Raw genomic sequence first — 19,500 nt, 5'->3', positions numbered from 1 at the left:
TTAGATGCAAGGATGGCAAGACTTTGTCTCTTATTTGAACATGTTAGTAGGAGGGTCAAGTTCCTCGAAGACATCATGCTTGGTAAAGTGGAGGGTCAGTGAGAAAGAGGAAGACCCCCAACAAGATGAGTTAGCAGTGGCAGTAGCAATAGGCTCTAGAAAAACAATTGTGGTGTTGGCACAGGACTAGGCAGTGTTTCGTTATTGTGCATAGGTTCTCTATGAATCAGAATCGATTTCACTGCATCTAACATGAGCCAGACTAAACAGCACTTAACTACAATAACAATCCCTCTTTTAATCTGGAGCTTCTCTTTTGCTGTAAATTGATCATCTGCTATACTTGTTGATCTTAGTTATGTGATTTCCAGCAAAGTGTCTACTTTTATAAAATATTGCAAAAAGCATACTCTGTGGAATTCATCATGACCAGGGTATATTTATTTTCAACAATGAGACAATGGCAATACAAGGGTGCCTTGAGTTTACTTGATATGGCTTTTCTATCTGCAAAGTCTTCTTAATTCACACCAAATGATTGAGTTGTTGTTGTTGTTATGTGCCGTCGAGTCGGTTTCGACCCATAGCGACCCTGAACAGGGTTTCCGAGGCTGTAAATCTTTACGGGAGCAGATCGCCGAGTGGGACCATGCAAATAAGCTATACAGGGCTCTAACGTTAGGATTGGTAAGTGTTGCCCTTTAGCTAGGTTTAAAAGGAGCCATAGCAGAAACGTAGATGAAAGATCCCAGTATTATCATGAAGGAAGACCCTAAGTGGAGCATAAGGCTGGCAGCTTGGGGCTATAGGTCCATGGACTGAGTAAAACTGCCTATGGGCTGGAGACTGGCTTGCAGAATGTGCCCTTTGGGTATTCATAGACTGGCTTAAAGAGCGTTGTAACACTTGCTCCAGGAGGGTAGAGGCCAAGGGACCACATGAGAGGTAGAAGACAACAGTGAGGCATGTCTGAACTATGGTAGACCAGAGGCTTTCTTGACTGGAAAACTGCTGCGTCCTGAGTTGGTTTCGATCCTGAATTTTAACCTGTTCACTTCCCTAATAAACCCCATAATCGTGAGTATTGTTATGAGTTCTCTATTGATATTGCAATGGATTATCATACCCAGATGTGAAGCCGAGAGTGCTGTGGGAGGGATGGTTGGTGTCAGAATAAAGAAGGTTGTAGGAGAGAAGCATGTCTGATCTCTGCTTTATCAGAATCAGCCTTGGGCTGTCTGATTCTCTTTCTCTCTTGTGAAGCCGTAAGTCAGACATGGCTTCTAAATGGTTTCTGTAGTTACTTCCTCACTGCTTCAGGATCCATTCTTTAGCCAGTAAGATTATTTGATTTTAACTGAGAAGATTCTAAATGACTGTAATGCAAAATATACTCTTACTGAGAAATGTTTTGTCTTCTACCTTCTGTACAGTTTCCCAGTTTTTCTTCGCGATCTCTATCAGCATATATTCGGTATCCTCATGGTTGAACTCTCACAGAAAGTATTTAAGAAATGTGTGTAACTAACTTTTTTCTTCGCTAGTTCAAGCCTATAAAAACATTGTTGTTGTTGTCGAGTCAGTTCCAACTCATGGTGACCCCATACAGGGTTTAGGACAATTAAAATTCTATTAATTTTTTTCCCCTTAAGCTACATTAAAAACGAGACTATCTTTCTCATAGATGAAGTAAATGCATTCGAGCTCCTACATTTCCACTGCCTTATTCATACAAATGCTGGTAGATCTCTAGGTTTCCTCAAGGGGCTGGCCTACTTGACCATAAGATACTGTGCCAATACCAGACACCACAAAGTAGGTATCACATTTCTCTCCAATTTAAACTATTTGGCCACTGCAGGATGCTATGATTACCCCAGAGTCTGAGAGTTCCAGAAAATTCTAATATTCAACACACTGATAACTTTAAATGCTTAAACCAGTTTTTAAAAAATGTAACTTTTTTTTGCAAGAAAGTGATTCTCAATGGAATTTGGCTGCATTTAGAAATTACATATAAGGCTACTGCACTGTGTCAGGCTATTTTGACCTCTTATATAATTCCCATAAATGTTCTTTTGGGTTGCACAGGGTGAGAATCTCTGAGAATGTACTTTCCTTGTCTGAAGAGTTGAGAATTCTTTGCAGAAAACCACAAATGGTATTTTAAGGGGTTATCGTTTGTACCATTGCCTTCTCCAGGATTCTATCAATGTTTCCTTTGCTTATAAATGCTCAATTTTTGTCTTGTTTAATTTGAACAATTATAAAGCATAAACACACACAGAGTCCTAAAACAGTGTATAAATGCTCCATGCAACTATGAAGCACATATAGTTACATAGTTTGAGTCAAGAATAGCTATTGTATTCAATGTGACTGATAAAAATATACTCAAATTACAGCATTTTCAGTGTGCACATACTATGGAATTTATAATGTATCTTTAAATTTATGCAATGTTCAATGTTTTCTTAACTCGTGTTAATGCAAGTGATTTTCAATGTTTATTAAAGATTTTATTGAGCCAAAGAAACCACTAATAAAGACATAGGCAAAATAATTCACTTTATTTCTTAAATGCCTACATATTTACAATCATAAAAATGTTCATGCATCATATAACTTAAAAGACAGCAACTTTCACATTTATTAAATTAAAAATCTTAGGAAACTAATCCATCTGCCTATGAAGAAATTATGGTTGAATAGAAAATGTCAAACTACTATTATTAGCTCAAGATTTTACCATAATTATGAATAGTGTTTACTTGAATACCATTATTTTACTTTTAAAACTATATTCAGTTTCAGATTAAAATTTCGTATTGGGGCAATAACACTTTACTCCAATCATTAAGCTAGTCATAGATGGAAGGAGATTGTAATTCAAGTTTCATCGTGGTCCAGGGTATAAAGATATATTTTCATAAGGGTTAAATGATGGACATGTAAAAGAAATACACTAGCACAGGGCATTAAATTGCCAACAAAGCATGCACTGAATCAATGGATAGTTTTAGATGATGGGAAGTTCTTGATTATTATATTTCTATAACATCAAGGTTCTCAAAGGTCAATGAATTTTATAATTATCTCCAAACAATTTTCTTCATGGTCATTTAGGCTTTGTCTAAACAGCTGCGTATGTTGCCAAGCAACATCACCATCTCCTTGGTTTAATTCTGCTTCCAAAATAACTTCAGTGACACCAAAAAAATCATGATAGGAGCGAAGCTGTTTATCTGTTGGAGAGATTTAAAAAAGAACTCTTTACTTTTGGTACTATAAAGAGCATAAAGAGTTTTGGAATACATTTTCTATACCTGACTTACAAGTAAAAATAAACACAAATTATTCTTTTTGGAGAAATTGTGTCCTTTGAATCTAAGAAAGACATTGTTTTTCTCCTTTTTTGGTGTGTGTATTATAACAAAAAAATCAGCCCTCTGACTTTTAATTTTCAAACTTTACTTCAATACAATGAATAATTCTTAGGCATGAAAAAGTCACAACATCTCAAATACAATTACTCTTCATAGAAGTAAATTCTCTAGTCAAATGCTTACCTCCTTTCAATTCTACTTGTGCTGTATCAGATCGCAATTTCCACTGTATTGTTCCCGTCTGAAAGGTTTGACTACTTGCTCTAATGGAAATGCTATCTACCTTAAGACCAACTGATCCACACTCAAACTTCCAGGAAATATAAGCAGAGGATGATCCTTCCTTCCGGGCTAAATACACCTACAAAGTAGCAGGGGAAAAGAAACAGAAATGATGAAATTGTGTAGAAAACACAATGCAGAAGTCTGATGGTCACAAGGTACTATGTACAAGTGTTTATTAATTTACCAATTTTTTCTTCATTGAAGATTTTACTACTAATATTTCTCATTTCATTACTAATTTTTGGAAGTCATTATTTGAATACAATAAGTGATGTGCCGTGGAGTCGGTTCTGACTCATAGCAACCCTGTACAATAAGTGTAGTCCTAAAGAACTGAATGATAATCAAATTTTGGTAAAAAGATATTCTCTTTGAAAATTAAGAAGTTCAAATATGAAAATGAATCTTAGGATGAATCTTGTTAAAAATAAAAATACTTTTTAGACGCACTCATTCCTAGTTTTTCTTATAGGTCTGGATTTTCGTATCAGCTTTCCTAGAATGGGATGAGCCATAACGTCTAAATCAAGAATATTTCAGCTTTTGCTAATTGTTTAAAAGATGGTATCTTATTCACCTCTCTAAGTAGTATGCGGAATCCTAGTGTGGTTCTGTAGGGTAAGAAATGGACTGCTAGTCACAAGGTCAGAGGTTCAAATCCACCGGCTGCTCCCTAAAAACACTATACAGGGTCACTCTGATTTGGAACTGACTTACCAGCTCATCACAACAACAAACAGTATGCACCCATTCTTTCATCACTAATACCTCTTACCATTTATATGTACACTATTTAAAATCTCCAAGCACTCTACTAACTCTCAGCTCCTCCCCTCATAATTTTTATCTATACTCTTCAAGACATTGATATCAAGTGCTGGTCTTTCACAAGCAATCCTATTATATTAACCGAAGTTCAAACTCCTAAAATCTGACTTTTCACTCTTTATCTCTGATATCCAAGTTACCAAAATAACCTAAGAGTTCTCTGAAATAAGCCTAGAATATACCCTTTTGCTCATTTATACTGTACTTACTGACTATAGACATGACTTCACATTCACCTTATTGCAACTACTTAACATTACTCAACTGTTTTTAAAATCCCACTTGTATCATGTTGTTTGCCTGATCTAGAACATACAATCAAGTACCTACTTCTTGTATTAAAGTCCATACTTTAGGCTTTCAAGGTCCTCCATAGTTTCATCTTGAATAGCCTTACTTAAACTTACCTGATACAATTTAACCAAGCCATAATCTATCTGGGTAAACAGGTTCTAGATGAACATTTATTGATTAAAAAGTTACACACATATATGTTAATGTTTTCGGTGCTGTTGAGTTGATTTTGACTCACAGTGACCCTGTGGTCAAGACAAACACTGTGGGGTCCTGAGCCATCCTCACAACTATTACAGTTTTTTGCTGCCACTATGTCAATCCATTTCATTGATGGTTTTCCTTTTTTTGCATTAGATTTAATATTCACTTAGACTTAATAATTTTAGAAACATTTAGTCTACCTGGAATACTTTTAAGCTCAGGAGTAAATAGTTGGGAGTAGCTGTAGGGTAAGCACTTGACTACCAACAGCAAGGTCGGTGGTTCAAACCACCAGCTGCTCCCTGGAAACCCTATACAGGGTCACTCTGAGTCAGAATTGACTCGCTAGTACAAAACCACCACAATACATGGCAAGTTCTACTTCATAAGCTATTCTAATCTTTAATCATCAGGTGGGACATCAATTACTACTAGCATTCCAGCAGTGGTTTTTGCAGTCTATTCTGAAACCTACAGCTATTTTTCTTCCTGGTTAAATATCTATTTATTTAATTAGTTTAGCTTTTAGGATCAGTGACTTATATATTATCAACAGCCACTCTCCAAGGACACAAACTTGAACTCCTTAGACTACACATGGGTAGTCAACTGTTGTTCTGAAAGACCAACTTAGCTATGAGAACTATCACCTGCCCTACTCAAGTTCAGAGCACTGCAATACACCATCCCCTCATGCTCTCATGTCCCCACTTCCTGCTTCTTCTATAATCATTTGTAAGTGAAGCCTGGGGACTCAGAATTGTAGCAATACTCTCTGGGAATTGGTTAGTTTCACCTATAATAAACTAGTGGACATTTAAGGATTATCCAAAACTTAACTAATGTAAAGTAGTAGCTAGAAAAGGAGAGTATTTGGGAACAATAAACCCAACAGAAGGCTTAGTGGAAGAAAGACAGCTGGAAAGTAATCTTAAAATAGAAGCAGATACATTTCAATCTATGCTTCAATATATACTTCTAGGTCATATATTTTCAAGAGCTCAGTAGTATCATATGTTTCTGAAAAGTATGAGCATAAAATACAGGTTAACTTCAAACTTTCAGCTTACTCCAAAACTGTCTAAATCGTAACATGTAAGTCTATTCAGACTGTGGATTTTACTATTAACAGAAGGTTTGATATAAGAGAAGTTGATTAAGCCTGAGATCACTGCTTACCCTAAAACTTAAAAAAAAAATTCCATCCTAAAGGCATCAGCTCTTCAGGTCTTAAAAATATGAAAGAGTTAAGAGAGAATTCATCACGGATTTCTACTATGCTTAAACATTCAAACAAACATACGGGTAAGCAAATAAAAGGTTTGTTGCACTAAAGAACCAGTATCTAGAGACCGCAAACTGATCTTATTTATGTTAAAATTCATTTCAACTTTCTCACATGATTAATTCTCTCTGTAGCATTTTAAGTAACTCAAAGAATTCTTGTTAGGAAAGGTAGCAGCTATCACGAATATACTCCATTTGCTTACTTGAAATTGTCAATAACAATAGAATTGATAATAAGAGTTTAAAAAGTGGTCCTGTCTAAGTATAATATCAGCAGAACCAGTAATTAGAATTTAGGAGAAAAATACTATCTAAAGCTCTTCAAAATTCAATTGTTTTATCTAGAGAAAAAAATAAATAAGCAAGTGTTCACTGTCCCAAAACTTAAAAAGTTTCTATTCTAAAGGCATCAGCTTTTAAGGTCATTTTATAGAAAATTCATTTTATAGAAAAATCCTAATTTCCTGAGCTATCCAAAACATAATGTTTTTTTATACCTGTTGGCTTTTAAATTAATAGGCTTAATTTACTGTGTGCAGTTTTAAATGCTTAGTTTTGTAAAATGGTGTTACAGTAAAATAAAAAATGGAGTTTTTCTTCAGTAGATTGACATCGACACTCAGATACCACCCCATGGCCTACCCTCTCCTCTTTTAGTGTCTGTAAGTACATGTATCATCTTCTAACTCCATTTCTCCATGAAATTTCTGAAGCCCCTTCATACAGGCATATCAAAACTGTGGGTGGGAACAAAACTAATGTGTTTGTGGATTAAGGTTTAAATTGTTCCTTTCACAACGTACACAAAAAAAGCTTGCCTTTTGGTCTGTGGCTATAACAGTTATGTTTTAAGATCGAGAACAATTTACATGCCAGCTTCTTTATGTACTGCATTTTATGCAGGAGACTTTGCTAAAGGACTTTCTGATTACTACATGCCAGGCTGCTCTGTCCATTACAATGGTTTCCTGGTGGTTTGGTTTTCATTGCACTGTTTGAAGTTGTTCTTTAGTATACTTTTAAAATTATTCTGCTTAGGCTGCTAAGATTAACTCTAATTAACTTCACCACGCTGCAGGCCCCATGCAGGCAGTCGTTCCTATAGCTACTCAGCAGAACAACTGTATTTCAAAGGGATTTAATTCAGTGCAGGGAAACTGGCATGGCTTTTGTGTCTTATGTTTGGCTATTCCATATTATCACTGAAATCAAACATTAATCCACTGTCAGCTATCACTGTAGTTAAATCTTTTTATACTGAATTTCTGATTTATTCCATCTGTAGCCTCTGGAATATCTGTATGATCACATTCCTCCTCTACCTTAACCCAGTAACAACATCAAAGGTAAAACTCAAACTCCTTTGCAAGGGCATCGGAATCTCTAGGACTGGATACCTCTTTACTTCTCTGCTATTCTTTCCCACATGTTGCTGTTGTTAGATACTGTCAAGTTGGTTTTGACTTCAAACGATCCCATGCACAACAGAATGAAACACTGCCCAGTCCTGACCCATAATCACAATTATTACGTTTGAGCTCATCGCTGCTGCCACTGTGCCAATCCATCTTTTGGGGTGTCTTCCTCTTTTTCGTTGACCCTCTACTTTACCAACCATTATGATGTCCTTCTCCAGGGACTGGTCCCTCCTAACATGTCTGAAGTATGAGAGACGAAATACTGCCATTCTGATTTCTAAGGAGCATTCTGGCTATACTTTTTTCCAACACAGATTTGTTTGTTCTTCTGGCAGTCCATGGTACTTTCAATATTCTTGTTTAATACCATAATTCAAACCATAATTCCTATGGTCTTCCTTATTCATTGTCCCAATTTTCACATGCATATGAGGCTACTGAAAATATCACGGCTTGGGTCAGGCATACTTTAGTCCTTAAACTGGTATCTTTGCTGTTGAACACTTTAAAGAGGTCTTGTGTAGATCTATCCAACGAAATACCTTGTCTAATTTAACTGCTGCTTCTATGAATGTTGTTCGCGGATCCAAGCAAAATGAAATCTTTGCCAACTTACATATTTTCTCCACATATCATGATAGTATTTATTGGTCCAGTTGTTGAGGATCTGTTTTTTTTTTAATATTGAAGCCCAATCCGTACAGAAGGCTATGGTCTTTGATCTTCATCAGTTAATTATTTTAAGTCCTCTTTGCTTTTAACAAATAAGGTTGTGTCATCTGCATATTGCAGATTGTTAATGAGTCTTCCTCCAATGCAGATACCACATTCTTCATATAGTTCAGCTTCTTGGATTATTGGTTCAGCACACAGACTGACAAGTATGGTGAAAGGATACAACCATGGTGCAAATCTTTCCTGAGTTTAAACCATTCAGTATCCATGTTCTTCTATTCTAACAGCTGCCACTTGGACTATGTACAGATTCTTCATGAGCATCAGGAATATCCATTCTTCGCAATGTTATCCAGTTGTCTTGGTCCACACAGCTGAACAGCCTCAGAAACCCTGTGCAGGGTCACTATGAGTTGGAACTGACTCCGCAGTACTTAACACCACAGCTGAAAGCCTTTACAAATGCAATAAAGCACAAATAAACATCTTTCCCAAAATCCTCCCGCATATCCCATACTACTTACTCTTCTTTGAATACACCAGATGGTTCCACCTTTGTAATTGCACATGCTATTTCTCATGCTCCAGAATACCTTTTCCTTCCACATTAACAAACTCTTCCTCTCCCTCCTCTTCCAAATACCCCACACAAATATTACATCTTCTCAGAAGTCTTCTTGAACACAGGAAGAGTTTGTGGCTCCTCCTTCCTTCCTTCAGTATCATACAGACCCAAATCCATTCCACACAGCACTTACTCCAGTGATCTAAAAGAACTGGGTCACATGCCTTTCTCCTACACTACTCTATGCTTACCTTGAAGTTTGTCTTTTAAATCACCACTGTATCTTGAATGCCACGACAATGCAAGTTTGCTGAATGAATGAATGAATGAATAACATAATGCCATACATCAAAAAGCACTGAAATATCTCTGGTGACAAGGAAATAATAAAACTACTAAAAAGTGAAGTGTTTAAGAGCATCCAGGAGCTGAACAAAGGCAGAATATCTGTGCCAGTGGACATAGCCCTAGGGCAGTGTGTAATTTATGCCAAAATACAAGTACATTCATTATTTTTTTCTTTAATAATCGTTACTGACTACCTACTATGTCCTATGTACACAAAATAAGGTCATTTACAGTCTAGTGAGAGAGACAATAATATGCTCTCACAAATATTTGTTGACAAAATGTCATGAAAGGAGATGTGCATGGTGCAAGGAGTCTATAAAGGAGAAAATGGATACAGCTAGGTGGGACTACAACAAGTTCTGAGGATGAGTGCATTCACCAGGAGGTACTGTAGAGGGTGAAGGACAGTATAGCTGCAGTGCAGAGCAAGGGGTAGCATGGTGCAAGGTCAGAAGGCATTATATATATTTAACTCAGTTCTGGTAGTGCAGTGGTTATGAGTCGGGCTGCTAACCTCAAGATCAGCAGTTTGAAACTACCAGCTGTTCCGTGGGAGAAAGATGAGATTTTCTGCACCTATAAAGATTTACAGTCTCGGAAACCCATATATAGGGTCACTATGAAGTGGAACTGACTCCACGACACACCACCACCACCATCGTCACTCAAAGATGTATTTGCTAAGTAATGAAATTCAGTTAAGAGTCTCTGGGAAGTGAAATTTGTGAAGTGCATGGCTACCAACCAAAAGCTTGGTGGTTCAAAACTCCCCAGAAGTGCCTCTACGTCCAAAAGGTCAAACAAAGCCTTAAAAACACTGTGCAACAGTTTTTGCCTGCACACAGAGCTGCCATGAGTATGAATCAACTTGATGTCAACTTACAACAAAAGTATTACATTTCTGTGCTGCAGGGAGAATGTAGCTTTGAGGGAGGAATAACCTTTTGTAAAAATCTGTAATCAGGTTGCATGTGATGTGTCATGACACCACACTGAGGATCACTGAAGAAAGAAGCAATGGGAAGTAAGTATGTAGTCAATGGATCTGGTGGTGGTGTTAGGTGCTGTCGAGCCTGTTCTGACTCATAACGACCCTATATAGGGTATCCAAGGAGCAGCTGGTGAAGTCTGAACCAGACCTTGTGGTTAGCAGTTCAGTGCTTATCCTATAGTGCCACACCAAGACTCCTAGGATGGTAATTAGGTGTATGTTACTATGCACCCAGAAATACTAATTTAGGTGGAAACACACGTTTTAATGACCATATGCTATGATACTTCTGAGTTATCAGTTTCCAACAGTAATAGTTAAGATTTTTTTTTAAATTTGATACTACTACAGTTTGTAAAGGATTAATTCAACTTTTATAAAGTAGTACCCTTTATAAAAGTGTGTTAAAACCTAAGTTTTTCTTGAGCACAGGCCTGTTTTCTATTTACATTATTGAAATGTTTCTCATGTAATACAGCCTCTGGCCACACTGCTCTATTTTGAAACCTTAAAACATTCCATGCACTCCATACCTTTACTCCTCTTCTCTTGCCTGACAAACACCTGCTCAACCTTCAGCGTCTAGCTCAACTGCCACCTGCTCTGCAGCGATGTGCCTAACTCCCACAGCCATAGCTAATTATTCCCTCCCCGGTGTTTCCATAGCAATGTTGACACCCTTATTCTTGTACTCTGCATGTGGTTAAGATGGCTGTTTATACTTCAGTTTCCCATTAGACAGGGGCAGCAGGATCTGTAGTCTCATCTTTTAAACCATGTGGCTGAGATCAATGCCTGGCACTCAGTAAATGTTTGCCACTAAACAAATGAGTGAATAAGATAAAGGATTATGCCATATAGTGGTAGTGGTGGTGGTGGTAGGCCATGGAGTCAGTTCCGACTCATAGCGACCCATACAGGGTTTCCAAGGCTGTAAATCTTTATGGGAGCAGAAAGTCTCATTTTTCTCCTGCAGAACTGCTGGTAGTTTCGAACTGCTGACCTTGAGGCTAGCAGCCCAACTTGTAACCACTACGCTACCAGAGCTCCTTATGCCACATTGTAAGATCTGATTACTGACAGTTTCTGCAGCACATGGTTTTCTCAATTCACAGTGCCAGTTAGAAGGAAAGGCATGATTTTCCTTTACTTCAGCAGATACTGACTGGTAGATGGACAGGTAACATTCTGATTCTATGTTGGAGTCCTACTGGAGCAGTGGCTAAAGGCCTCGTTTGAAGTTACCAGTTGCTCTGAGAGAGAAAGATGTGGCGGTCTGTTTCCCTGAAGATTACAGTCCTGGAAACCCTAAGGGATAGTCCTACTCAGTCCTAGAGAGTTGACTGCAGTGGATTTGATTTTTATTCTCTTACTTTTGGGTTAGAAGAATTTTTCAAGCTAATAATAGTTTTCCAGAAATTAAATCTCTTTCATTAACTAAATAAAATCAATTACAAGTTGATGTTTAAAATTTTATCCTGCTTTATTGTTTATGCTCTTCTTTAGGTAAAGAAAGAAAATTTATTAATAATAAAAATCCTATAGGTATTATTGGCTTAATACAAAAATATTCTTACTTTTGCTATTAAATAATAAATGTGATTTGAATTTGGAACTTTATGTTTATGCAACCAATGGAACAACTTATAATTGATGGGTTAAATAAGCAAGGACCTTATCTTTGAATTTCTTTTGTACTCTGATTACTGCCTACAACAATGATAAGCATATACTATATGCTCATAAACACCAGCAGCTGTTAATCTGTAACTCACTTTTGAAAAATCTATCCAATATGTCTTACAAATGATCAACTTCCCCACACAAACATCTTGGTAAGGTGATGTTAAAGGATCCCTGGAAGTTAATAAAACCTATGAAAATTTATCAGTAATATGGTCAGATCTATTAAAGCAATCGGAATAACTTTGAATTAACTTTTGGCATGTATTTAAGGGGTACAGCAGTTTAAAAATAAAGTCTTTTATACATGTTACAGTTACCATGTGACTGCAATGTGCAATTCAGTATAAGTGAACTATTAATATCATCCTATTGTTGTTAAGTTCCTGTAGAACTGGTTCCAACTCATGAAAACCACAGGAACAACAGCAGGAAAATCTGTCCAGTCCTGCAGTCTTCATGATCATTAGCACCAGTCAATCAACTGTTGCAGTCACTGTGTGTTCTGAGTGCCTTCCAATCTACAGAGGACTCATCTGACAGCACTTTAGTGGGTAATTGTGATTCACAGGATTTCTATTGGCTAATTTTTGGAAGCACTTCACCAGGCCTTTCTTCCTAGTCTTATTCTGGAAGTTACACTGAAATATGTACACAATGGGTGGCCCTGCTGGTAATAAACTTTGGCTGCTAAATATAAAGTTGGAGGTTTGAGTCCACACATAGTCATCAAGGAAGAAAGACCTAGAGATTCAACTCTGAAAATCAGTAACTGAAAACCCTCTGTATCATAGTTTCACTCTAACAAAAAAGGGGTTTCCAAGAGTTAAGTGTATTGGACAACACCTGGTAATTATGGCCCCAGCCTTAATTCACTTACTTACTTTTAGGACACAGAGAAAAGATACTGATGTTGCTACTACTCAATCATCCATATTATTATAAATCAACAACTGGCTACAGGGTTGGCTTCTTGGGACTAAATCTATTACATTACCTTGTTGTTGTCAGGTGCCATCAGGCTACCACTCATAGTGATCCTATGTACAGCAGAACGAAATACTGCCTTGTCCCTGTGCCAACCTCACAATTGTTAAGCTTGAGCTCATTGCTGCTGCCACTACCAATCTATCTTACTGGGGGTTTTCCTCTTTTTTGCTGACCCTCCAATTTACCAAGCATGATATCCCTCCTGGTAACATGTCCCAAGTATGAGAGATGAAACCTCAGTATCCTGGCTTATAAGGATCATTCTGGCTATACTTCTTCCAACACAGATTATATTCTCTAGTAGCCTTCACTGAATAGGCAATCAGTATACATATGTGAAAGAAACACAGCAGAGTGGTTCTATAAGGATAAGTGCTGAACTACAAATCACAAAGTTGGCGGCTGGAGCCACATTTTGGCAGAAAGATGAGATTTTCTGCTCCCGTAAAGATACACAGTCTCGGAAATCCTATTATGTCGGAATTGACTCAACGACACTTAACAACAACATACTTTATCCATTCATGCAAGAGAGCAGCCACATGGACTGGTCACACACTTGATTATTTTCTCCCAAATTCTTTGATGAAAATGGTCACTTCCTTAATAAAAATGCAACAATTTCTAGTGAATCTCTGATACTATGTTGGGAGCAAGATTTCATTTTATAAAGGATTGTAAACAAAAATTTTTATATATCAGTTTTGTCTTATGCACAATCTCTGTTCAAACAAAGGCAAATGTTTTAAAACATAGCGTCAAGCATTAACTTACCATGTTCCAGTCTGTTTCAATTTTTCTGAATATGGATTCCATTTTCCACACACCATTCTCCCATCCAGAAATGGTTTGACTGTTATTTGAAATTCGGATGTAGCAGTCTTTCACAATATTATAGCAAAGGTGGAGCTGCTTAGAAACCTTCTCATTTTCGGAGGGGATGAACAGGGTTTCATTTACCTTTAGAGAGAAAACAGAATTGGATTTTAAATATAGTAGATACAAAACAAAATATGCATATGGTAAGTGAAGGCTCCATTAAAAATATGATGACTTTTTACATTGAAAAAGGAAAACTGGTGTAATTTTTACACTGAAAACTCTGAAAATTAAATGTAATCAATATGATGCTGAATAGCAATGAACATTACTAGAGACAAAACAGGAAAACATAAACATTAACTGATTTACATTTTTGTGATTTTCTGTTTAACCTAAGTCCATGTTTTTATTAATTTCCACCTCCACCACCATCTCTTACTGGGACTACTACAATGTTGTTGTTTTGTGCCACAGAGTCAGTTCTGACTCACAGTGACCCTGTATAGGGTTTCTGAGGAGCGGCTGGTGAGCTTGAACTGTGGACTTTGTGGTTCAAACAGATCTTGCAGTCCAGCGCTTTTACCTGCAGTGCCATATTAGACTCCAGTGGTCTTTCTAAACCTGACTCCCAGTTTTCAACTCTTAGCTCTCCTATCATGTTACACAAAGAATGAATATGATTTTAAACATAATGCAAAACTGATCCCTTTTCTACTTAATATGTGTCACTTACACTTCAGTCTCTTTCCAAGGTTAACAGCACCCTGTAGGATCTGTCCTGTGCAGTTTCTCCACCCAGCTCTTGCTACTCTTCCCTTTGGTTTGTATGCTCTCACCACATTACTTTTCTTTTAGTTCCTCAAAAAGGTCCGGCATCATTCCTGTGCTTTGACACATGTTATTATCTCTGGAATGCTGTTCTTTCTACTCTTCTTACAAGGGGCCTCCAAAAACTTCGTGGAAAATGGAATTAAAAGATAATGGAATTTTTCCACAATTTTTTGAAGCCCCCCCCCCCCAGTATATGTGATTCATTCCCCCCCTCAGGCACCAGCCTAAAGACAATCCAGAGTTGTGTATCTGTGGAATTACTCAAAAGCTCATGCTTTACCTTAAAAATTTCAGCATATATTAACCTAGGGGATTACTGTAAGACACTTGTACAGTTCCTGAAATCTCTGAATGAATCTAAGGTTTGAAAAGATGCTGTATTTATCCTGTTTCCTGATGAGCCTTTCACACAATTGTCCTTTCTCCTTAGACACAAACATTAGTAGTCCAGTGTAAAAAACTTGGTTCTAAATCAGGATTTCTCATCCTTTGCATGAATGACATTTTGGGGCAGATAATGCTTTGCTCTGAGGGACTTGTCATCTGCACTGCAAGATATTTATCAGCATCTTTAACCTGTATCCACTAGATTCCAGTGGTATTTCCCTTCTCCTAATCTCCCTAGTTGTAACAACTAAAATTTTAGTTTTCACACACTGTCAAATGTCCTCTGGGGGCAGAGTCAACCACCATTATGGCTCACTGCTCTAAGCTGTGTCAACATCTTGCTCTATGCATTAACCAACCAGGCAAATCTGTTACACAAGACCTCTTTAAAGTGTTCAAGAGCAAAGCTATCACTATAGAAACTAAGGTACGCCTAACACAAGCCATGGTATTTTCAATAGATTCATATGCATGTGAAAGTGGACACTGAAGATGGAAAACCAGGGAAGAAGCAAGGCATTTAGATTATGATGTTGGAGAAGAATACTGAAAATACTAAGGACTGCTAGAACAACAAACAATCTGTCTTGGAAGACGTACAACCAGAATGCCTCTTAGCAAGGATGATGAGACTTTATAACTCGTATTTCGGACATGTTGTTAGGAGGATAAGGATATTATGCTTGGAAAAGTGGAGAGTTAGCGAAAAAGAGGAACACCCCTAATAAAATGAACTGACACAGTGGCAGCAACTCTGGGCTCAAACGTAACAACATCTATAAGGATGTTGCAGGACTAGGAAGTGGTTACTTTTGTTGACACAGGGTCACTAAGAGTCTGATCAACTCAACAGCACCTAACAAAACAACAATCAGGATAGCAAACAATGCCTTTTTATGGTGGTGGTGATGGGGCACTAGGTATTAAACAATATTAAAATTCCAAATGTGTAACAGTATACAAAAAAACCTTAAGACACAGAAAGAGGAATATTTAGATACATTTCTATCAGAATTTTAATTTTAAAATAGTGCCATTAAGCATATGCACATGAAAATAATTTCTTAGCAGAAATTTATATGGTATAAAAAAGACACAGTATAAAAGATACAGTATAAAAAGCTGCCAAGGAGCTATAGTATAAAAAGGCAGTTTATTTTTAGAAATCAGTTTTACAATTTTGAATCAGTATACGAAACTTCAAAACAGTCATATGAGAACACTACTATTCCTTTCTTCTGTAAAGATATTTCAGCATGCTGACATAAACCAGATGGAAATAAAATTTAAAAATAACATTATCTATTGTACAAAGGATTAATTACCAAAAGGCAAAGACAAAAAAAGTATGTTACTGAACACAGCATGTATGCAGCTGAATAAAACAAACTGGAGTCATAGCAGCATTAATATTGTATAAAATGTTTTCAATCTAAGATTAGGAAATTATTATCTTGCTGGAGAAATGACTGTCATCAATATCATCTTCTTTTTCAAATTGAGTGCAAGGTACAGTTCCCAAAATTTTCAGAAATGATATTTTCCAATATATTTTTAAAACAGACTTTCATTTCTAAAGAGGAAAATGGTTTCTCTTTTATTTCACGGCCCTAAAATTTACAGTTCCCAGTAAATGAGAAATTTAAAACAATTTTCAAGAGCGAAATCTTCACAGTATATGACCCAATTTATATTTTTAAAGTTTAATCAACTTACATGCCAGAGGAAGCAAACCCATTCACACAAAGAAAAAGAAATGAAGGCCTAAATAATATCCATGTTTTAAATTGAAAACAGCTGTGAATCAAATTAGCTCTTTTTAACTAGCTTCATTTAGATTTATACTTGTAACTTGCTCTGCATTCGTGGTGATGTGAATTATTTGTTGAATTTAGGTCTTGTAATTCAATGGCAGAACCAGCATTTCCAACTGCCTGCTACAGATGATGGAATAAATGAAAAAACAAGCAAAATGTATTGGAGATAATTCACCCAAAGTGGACTAGAGCAATGAATTGCAAAAATGGCAAGTTGAGAAAATGTAGATATAAACCTGTAATTAGTTTGGAATTCTTGGATACTAAAATTGTAATGGGTTATTTTCCTCTAAAGCATTTTCATTACATATTTCCCTTAATGTCTAATATTTAATACTTTCCAGTGAGTCAACATTAAGTTCATTAAAGGCAAAAGACAGTGTTATACTTTCTTAATCTCTACTCAAGAGCCTGTTATTGTTGTTAGGTATCGTCTAGTCAGTACTGACTCACAGTGACTTTATGCACAACAGAATCAAACACTGCCCAGTCCTACTCTTGAGCCCACTGCTACTGACACTGTGCCAATCCATTTCGTGGTGGGTCTTCCTCTATTTTACTGACACTCTGCTAACATAGATTTGCTCCTCTTTTGGCAATCCATGGCACTTTGAACATTTTCCTCCAACACCGTAACTCAAATGCATCAATTATTCTACGGACTTCCCTATTCAATGTTCATCTTTCACATGCATATGAAGTTACTGAAAAATACCATGGCTTAGGTCAGGTGAACCTTAGTCTTCAAACTGAAATCTTTGCTCTTCAACACTTTAAAGAGGTCTTGTGCAGCAGATATGCTCAATGCAATGTGTCGTTTGATTTCTTGACTGCTGCTTCCATGAGTGTTGATGACTAATCTAAGTAAAATGAAGTCATTAACAACTTCAATCTTTTCTCCATTTATCTTGATGTTATTTAGTGGTAGTGGTAAGGATTTTTGTTGTCTTTACACTGAGGTGCAACCCATATTGAAGACTGTGGTCTTTGATTTTCATCAGTAAGTATTTTAAGTCCTCTTCACTTTCACCAAGCAAGGTTGTATCATCTGCTTATCACAGTCTGTTAATGAGTCTTCCTCCAATCCTGATGCCACGTTCTTCCTCATACAACCCAGCTTCTGAATTACTTGCTCAGCGTACAGACTGAATAAGCATGGTGAAGGAATACAACCCTGGCACACACCTTTCCAGATTTTAAACCATTCAGAGATGTTCTGTTCGAACTCATCTTGGTCCAAGTTCCTCATTAGCACAATTAAGTGTTTCGGAATACTCATTATCTACAATGTTGTCCACAGCTTGTCATGAACCACACAACTGAAAGCCTTTGTGTAGTCAATAAAGCACAGGTAAACATCTTTCTGGTATTTTCTGCTTTCAGTCAAGATCCATCTGATGTCAGCAATGATAACCCTCATATGAATCTGGCTTGAATCACTGGCAGTACACTGCCGATGTACTGTTGCAGTTGTTTCTGAATTATTTTCAGTAAAATTTTACTTGCAATATTAATGTTATTGTCCGATGATTTCCACATTCTGTTGGGTCACCACATTCTGTTGGGACCCTTAGGACTGGGAACAGATATGAATCTTCTCCAATAAGATGGCCAGGTAGGTGTCTTCCAATTTTCTTGGAACACATGAGTAAGTGACTCCAGTGTAGCATCAGTTTGTTGAAAGTATTCAATTTGTATTCCATCAATTCTCAGAGCCATGTACTTTGCCAAAGCCTTCAGTGCACCTTGGGCTTCTTACTTCAGTATCATTGGCTCTTGATGATATAGTATCTCTTGAAATGGCTGGACATAGACCATTTCTTTTTGATACAGTGACTCTGTGTATTCCTTCCATCTTCTCTTGATGTTTTCTGTATCATTCAATATTTTGCCCGTTGTTATTGTTAAGTGCTATTGAGTCAGTTCTGACCCATAGTGACCCTGTAGAGGGTATCCGAGGAGCAGCTGATGGGTTTGAACTGCCGACCTTGTGGTTCACAGTTAAGTGCGGACCCTGCAGCACCACACCAGAAGTCCATTTTGCCCATTAAATCTACGGAATCCTTCAATATTACATGTCAAGGCTTGAAATTTTTTATTCAGCTTCCTCAGCTTGAGAAATTCTGAGCTTGTTCTTCCTTTTTTGGTTTTCTCACTCCAGGTTTTTACACATTTCATTACAATATTTGACCTTGTCATCTTGAGTTACCCTTTGAAATTTTCTATCCAGCTCTTTTACCTCCTTATTTCTTCCATTTGCTTTAGCATCTCTACGCTGGAGAGCAAGTAATATGTATGATTATTTATGTATGACTCCAATATACCAACTAAAATAATAGGTGATTCTAATCTAGAAGTCCAGATAATGCTTACTTTTAGGGATGAAAAGCAGTGACTGGAAGAGAATTCATGGGTTTAGGTAAGGTTCTACTTTTAGGGATCTATTTCTCATTCTGGTTGGTCGTTCCCATAGGAGCTCAATCTACAAAAATTCCATTAAGCTACACATTTATTAATTGTATAAATTTCTGTATTTACTTCAATTAAAGTTATACTACACTATACTTACAAAATGTAAAATTTAAAATACTTTGCTAACTCATGTATAGGATTATACTATACCAATCAATTACTGATTCTCTTCAAATGTTTGTATTTTTTAGTAATTATGCTGTAAAGTTAATTT

The 19,500-nt window shown here is 36.8% G+C and overlaps 1 protein-coding gene across 1 annotated transcript in view; it reads right to left on the bottom strand.

Moving 5' to 3' along the window:
- Positions 1 to 3,069: 3,069 nt before the first annotated feature.
- Positions 3,070 to 19,500, bottom strand: part of NGLY1 (N-glycanase 1) — a 99,404-nt gene continuing 82,973 nt past the window's right edge. The window contains exons 10-12 of the mRNA XM_006851618.1: positions 13,732 to 13,917; positions 3,570 to 3,747; positions 3,070 to 3,245 (exon numbers count right to left, since the gene is read on the bottom strand). Of these exons, the coding sequence (XP_006851680.1) occupies positions 3,070 to 3,245; positions 3,570 to 3,747; positions 13,732 to 13,917 (540 nt within the window). The remainder of the gene's footprint in view (positions 3,246 to 3,569; positions 3,748 to 13,731; positions 13,918 to 19,500) is intronic.

The sequence above is a fragment of the Chrysochloris asiatica genome, unplaced genomic scaffold (assembly GCF_000296735.1).
Source record: "Chrysochloris asiatica unplaced genomic scaffold, ChrAsi1.0 scaffold00030, whole genome shotgun sequence".
Classification (NCBI taxonomy): Eukaryota; Metazoa; Chordata; class Mammalia; order Afrosoricida; family Chrysochloridae; genus Chrysochloris; species Chrysochloris asiatica.
This window is presented reverse-complemented; position numbering and strand designations above follow the sequence as displayed.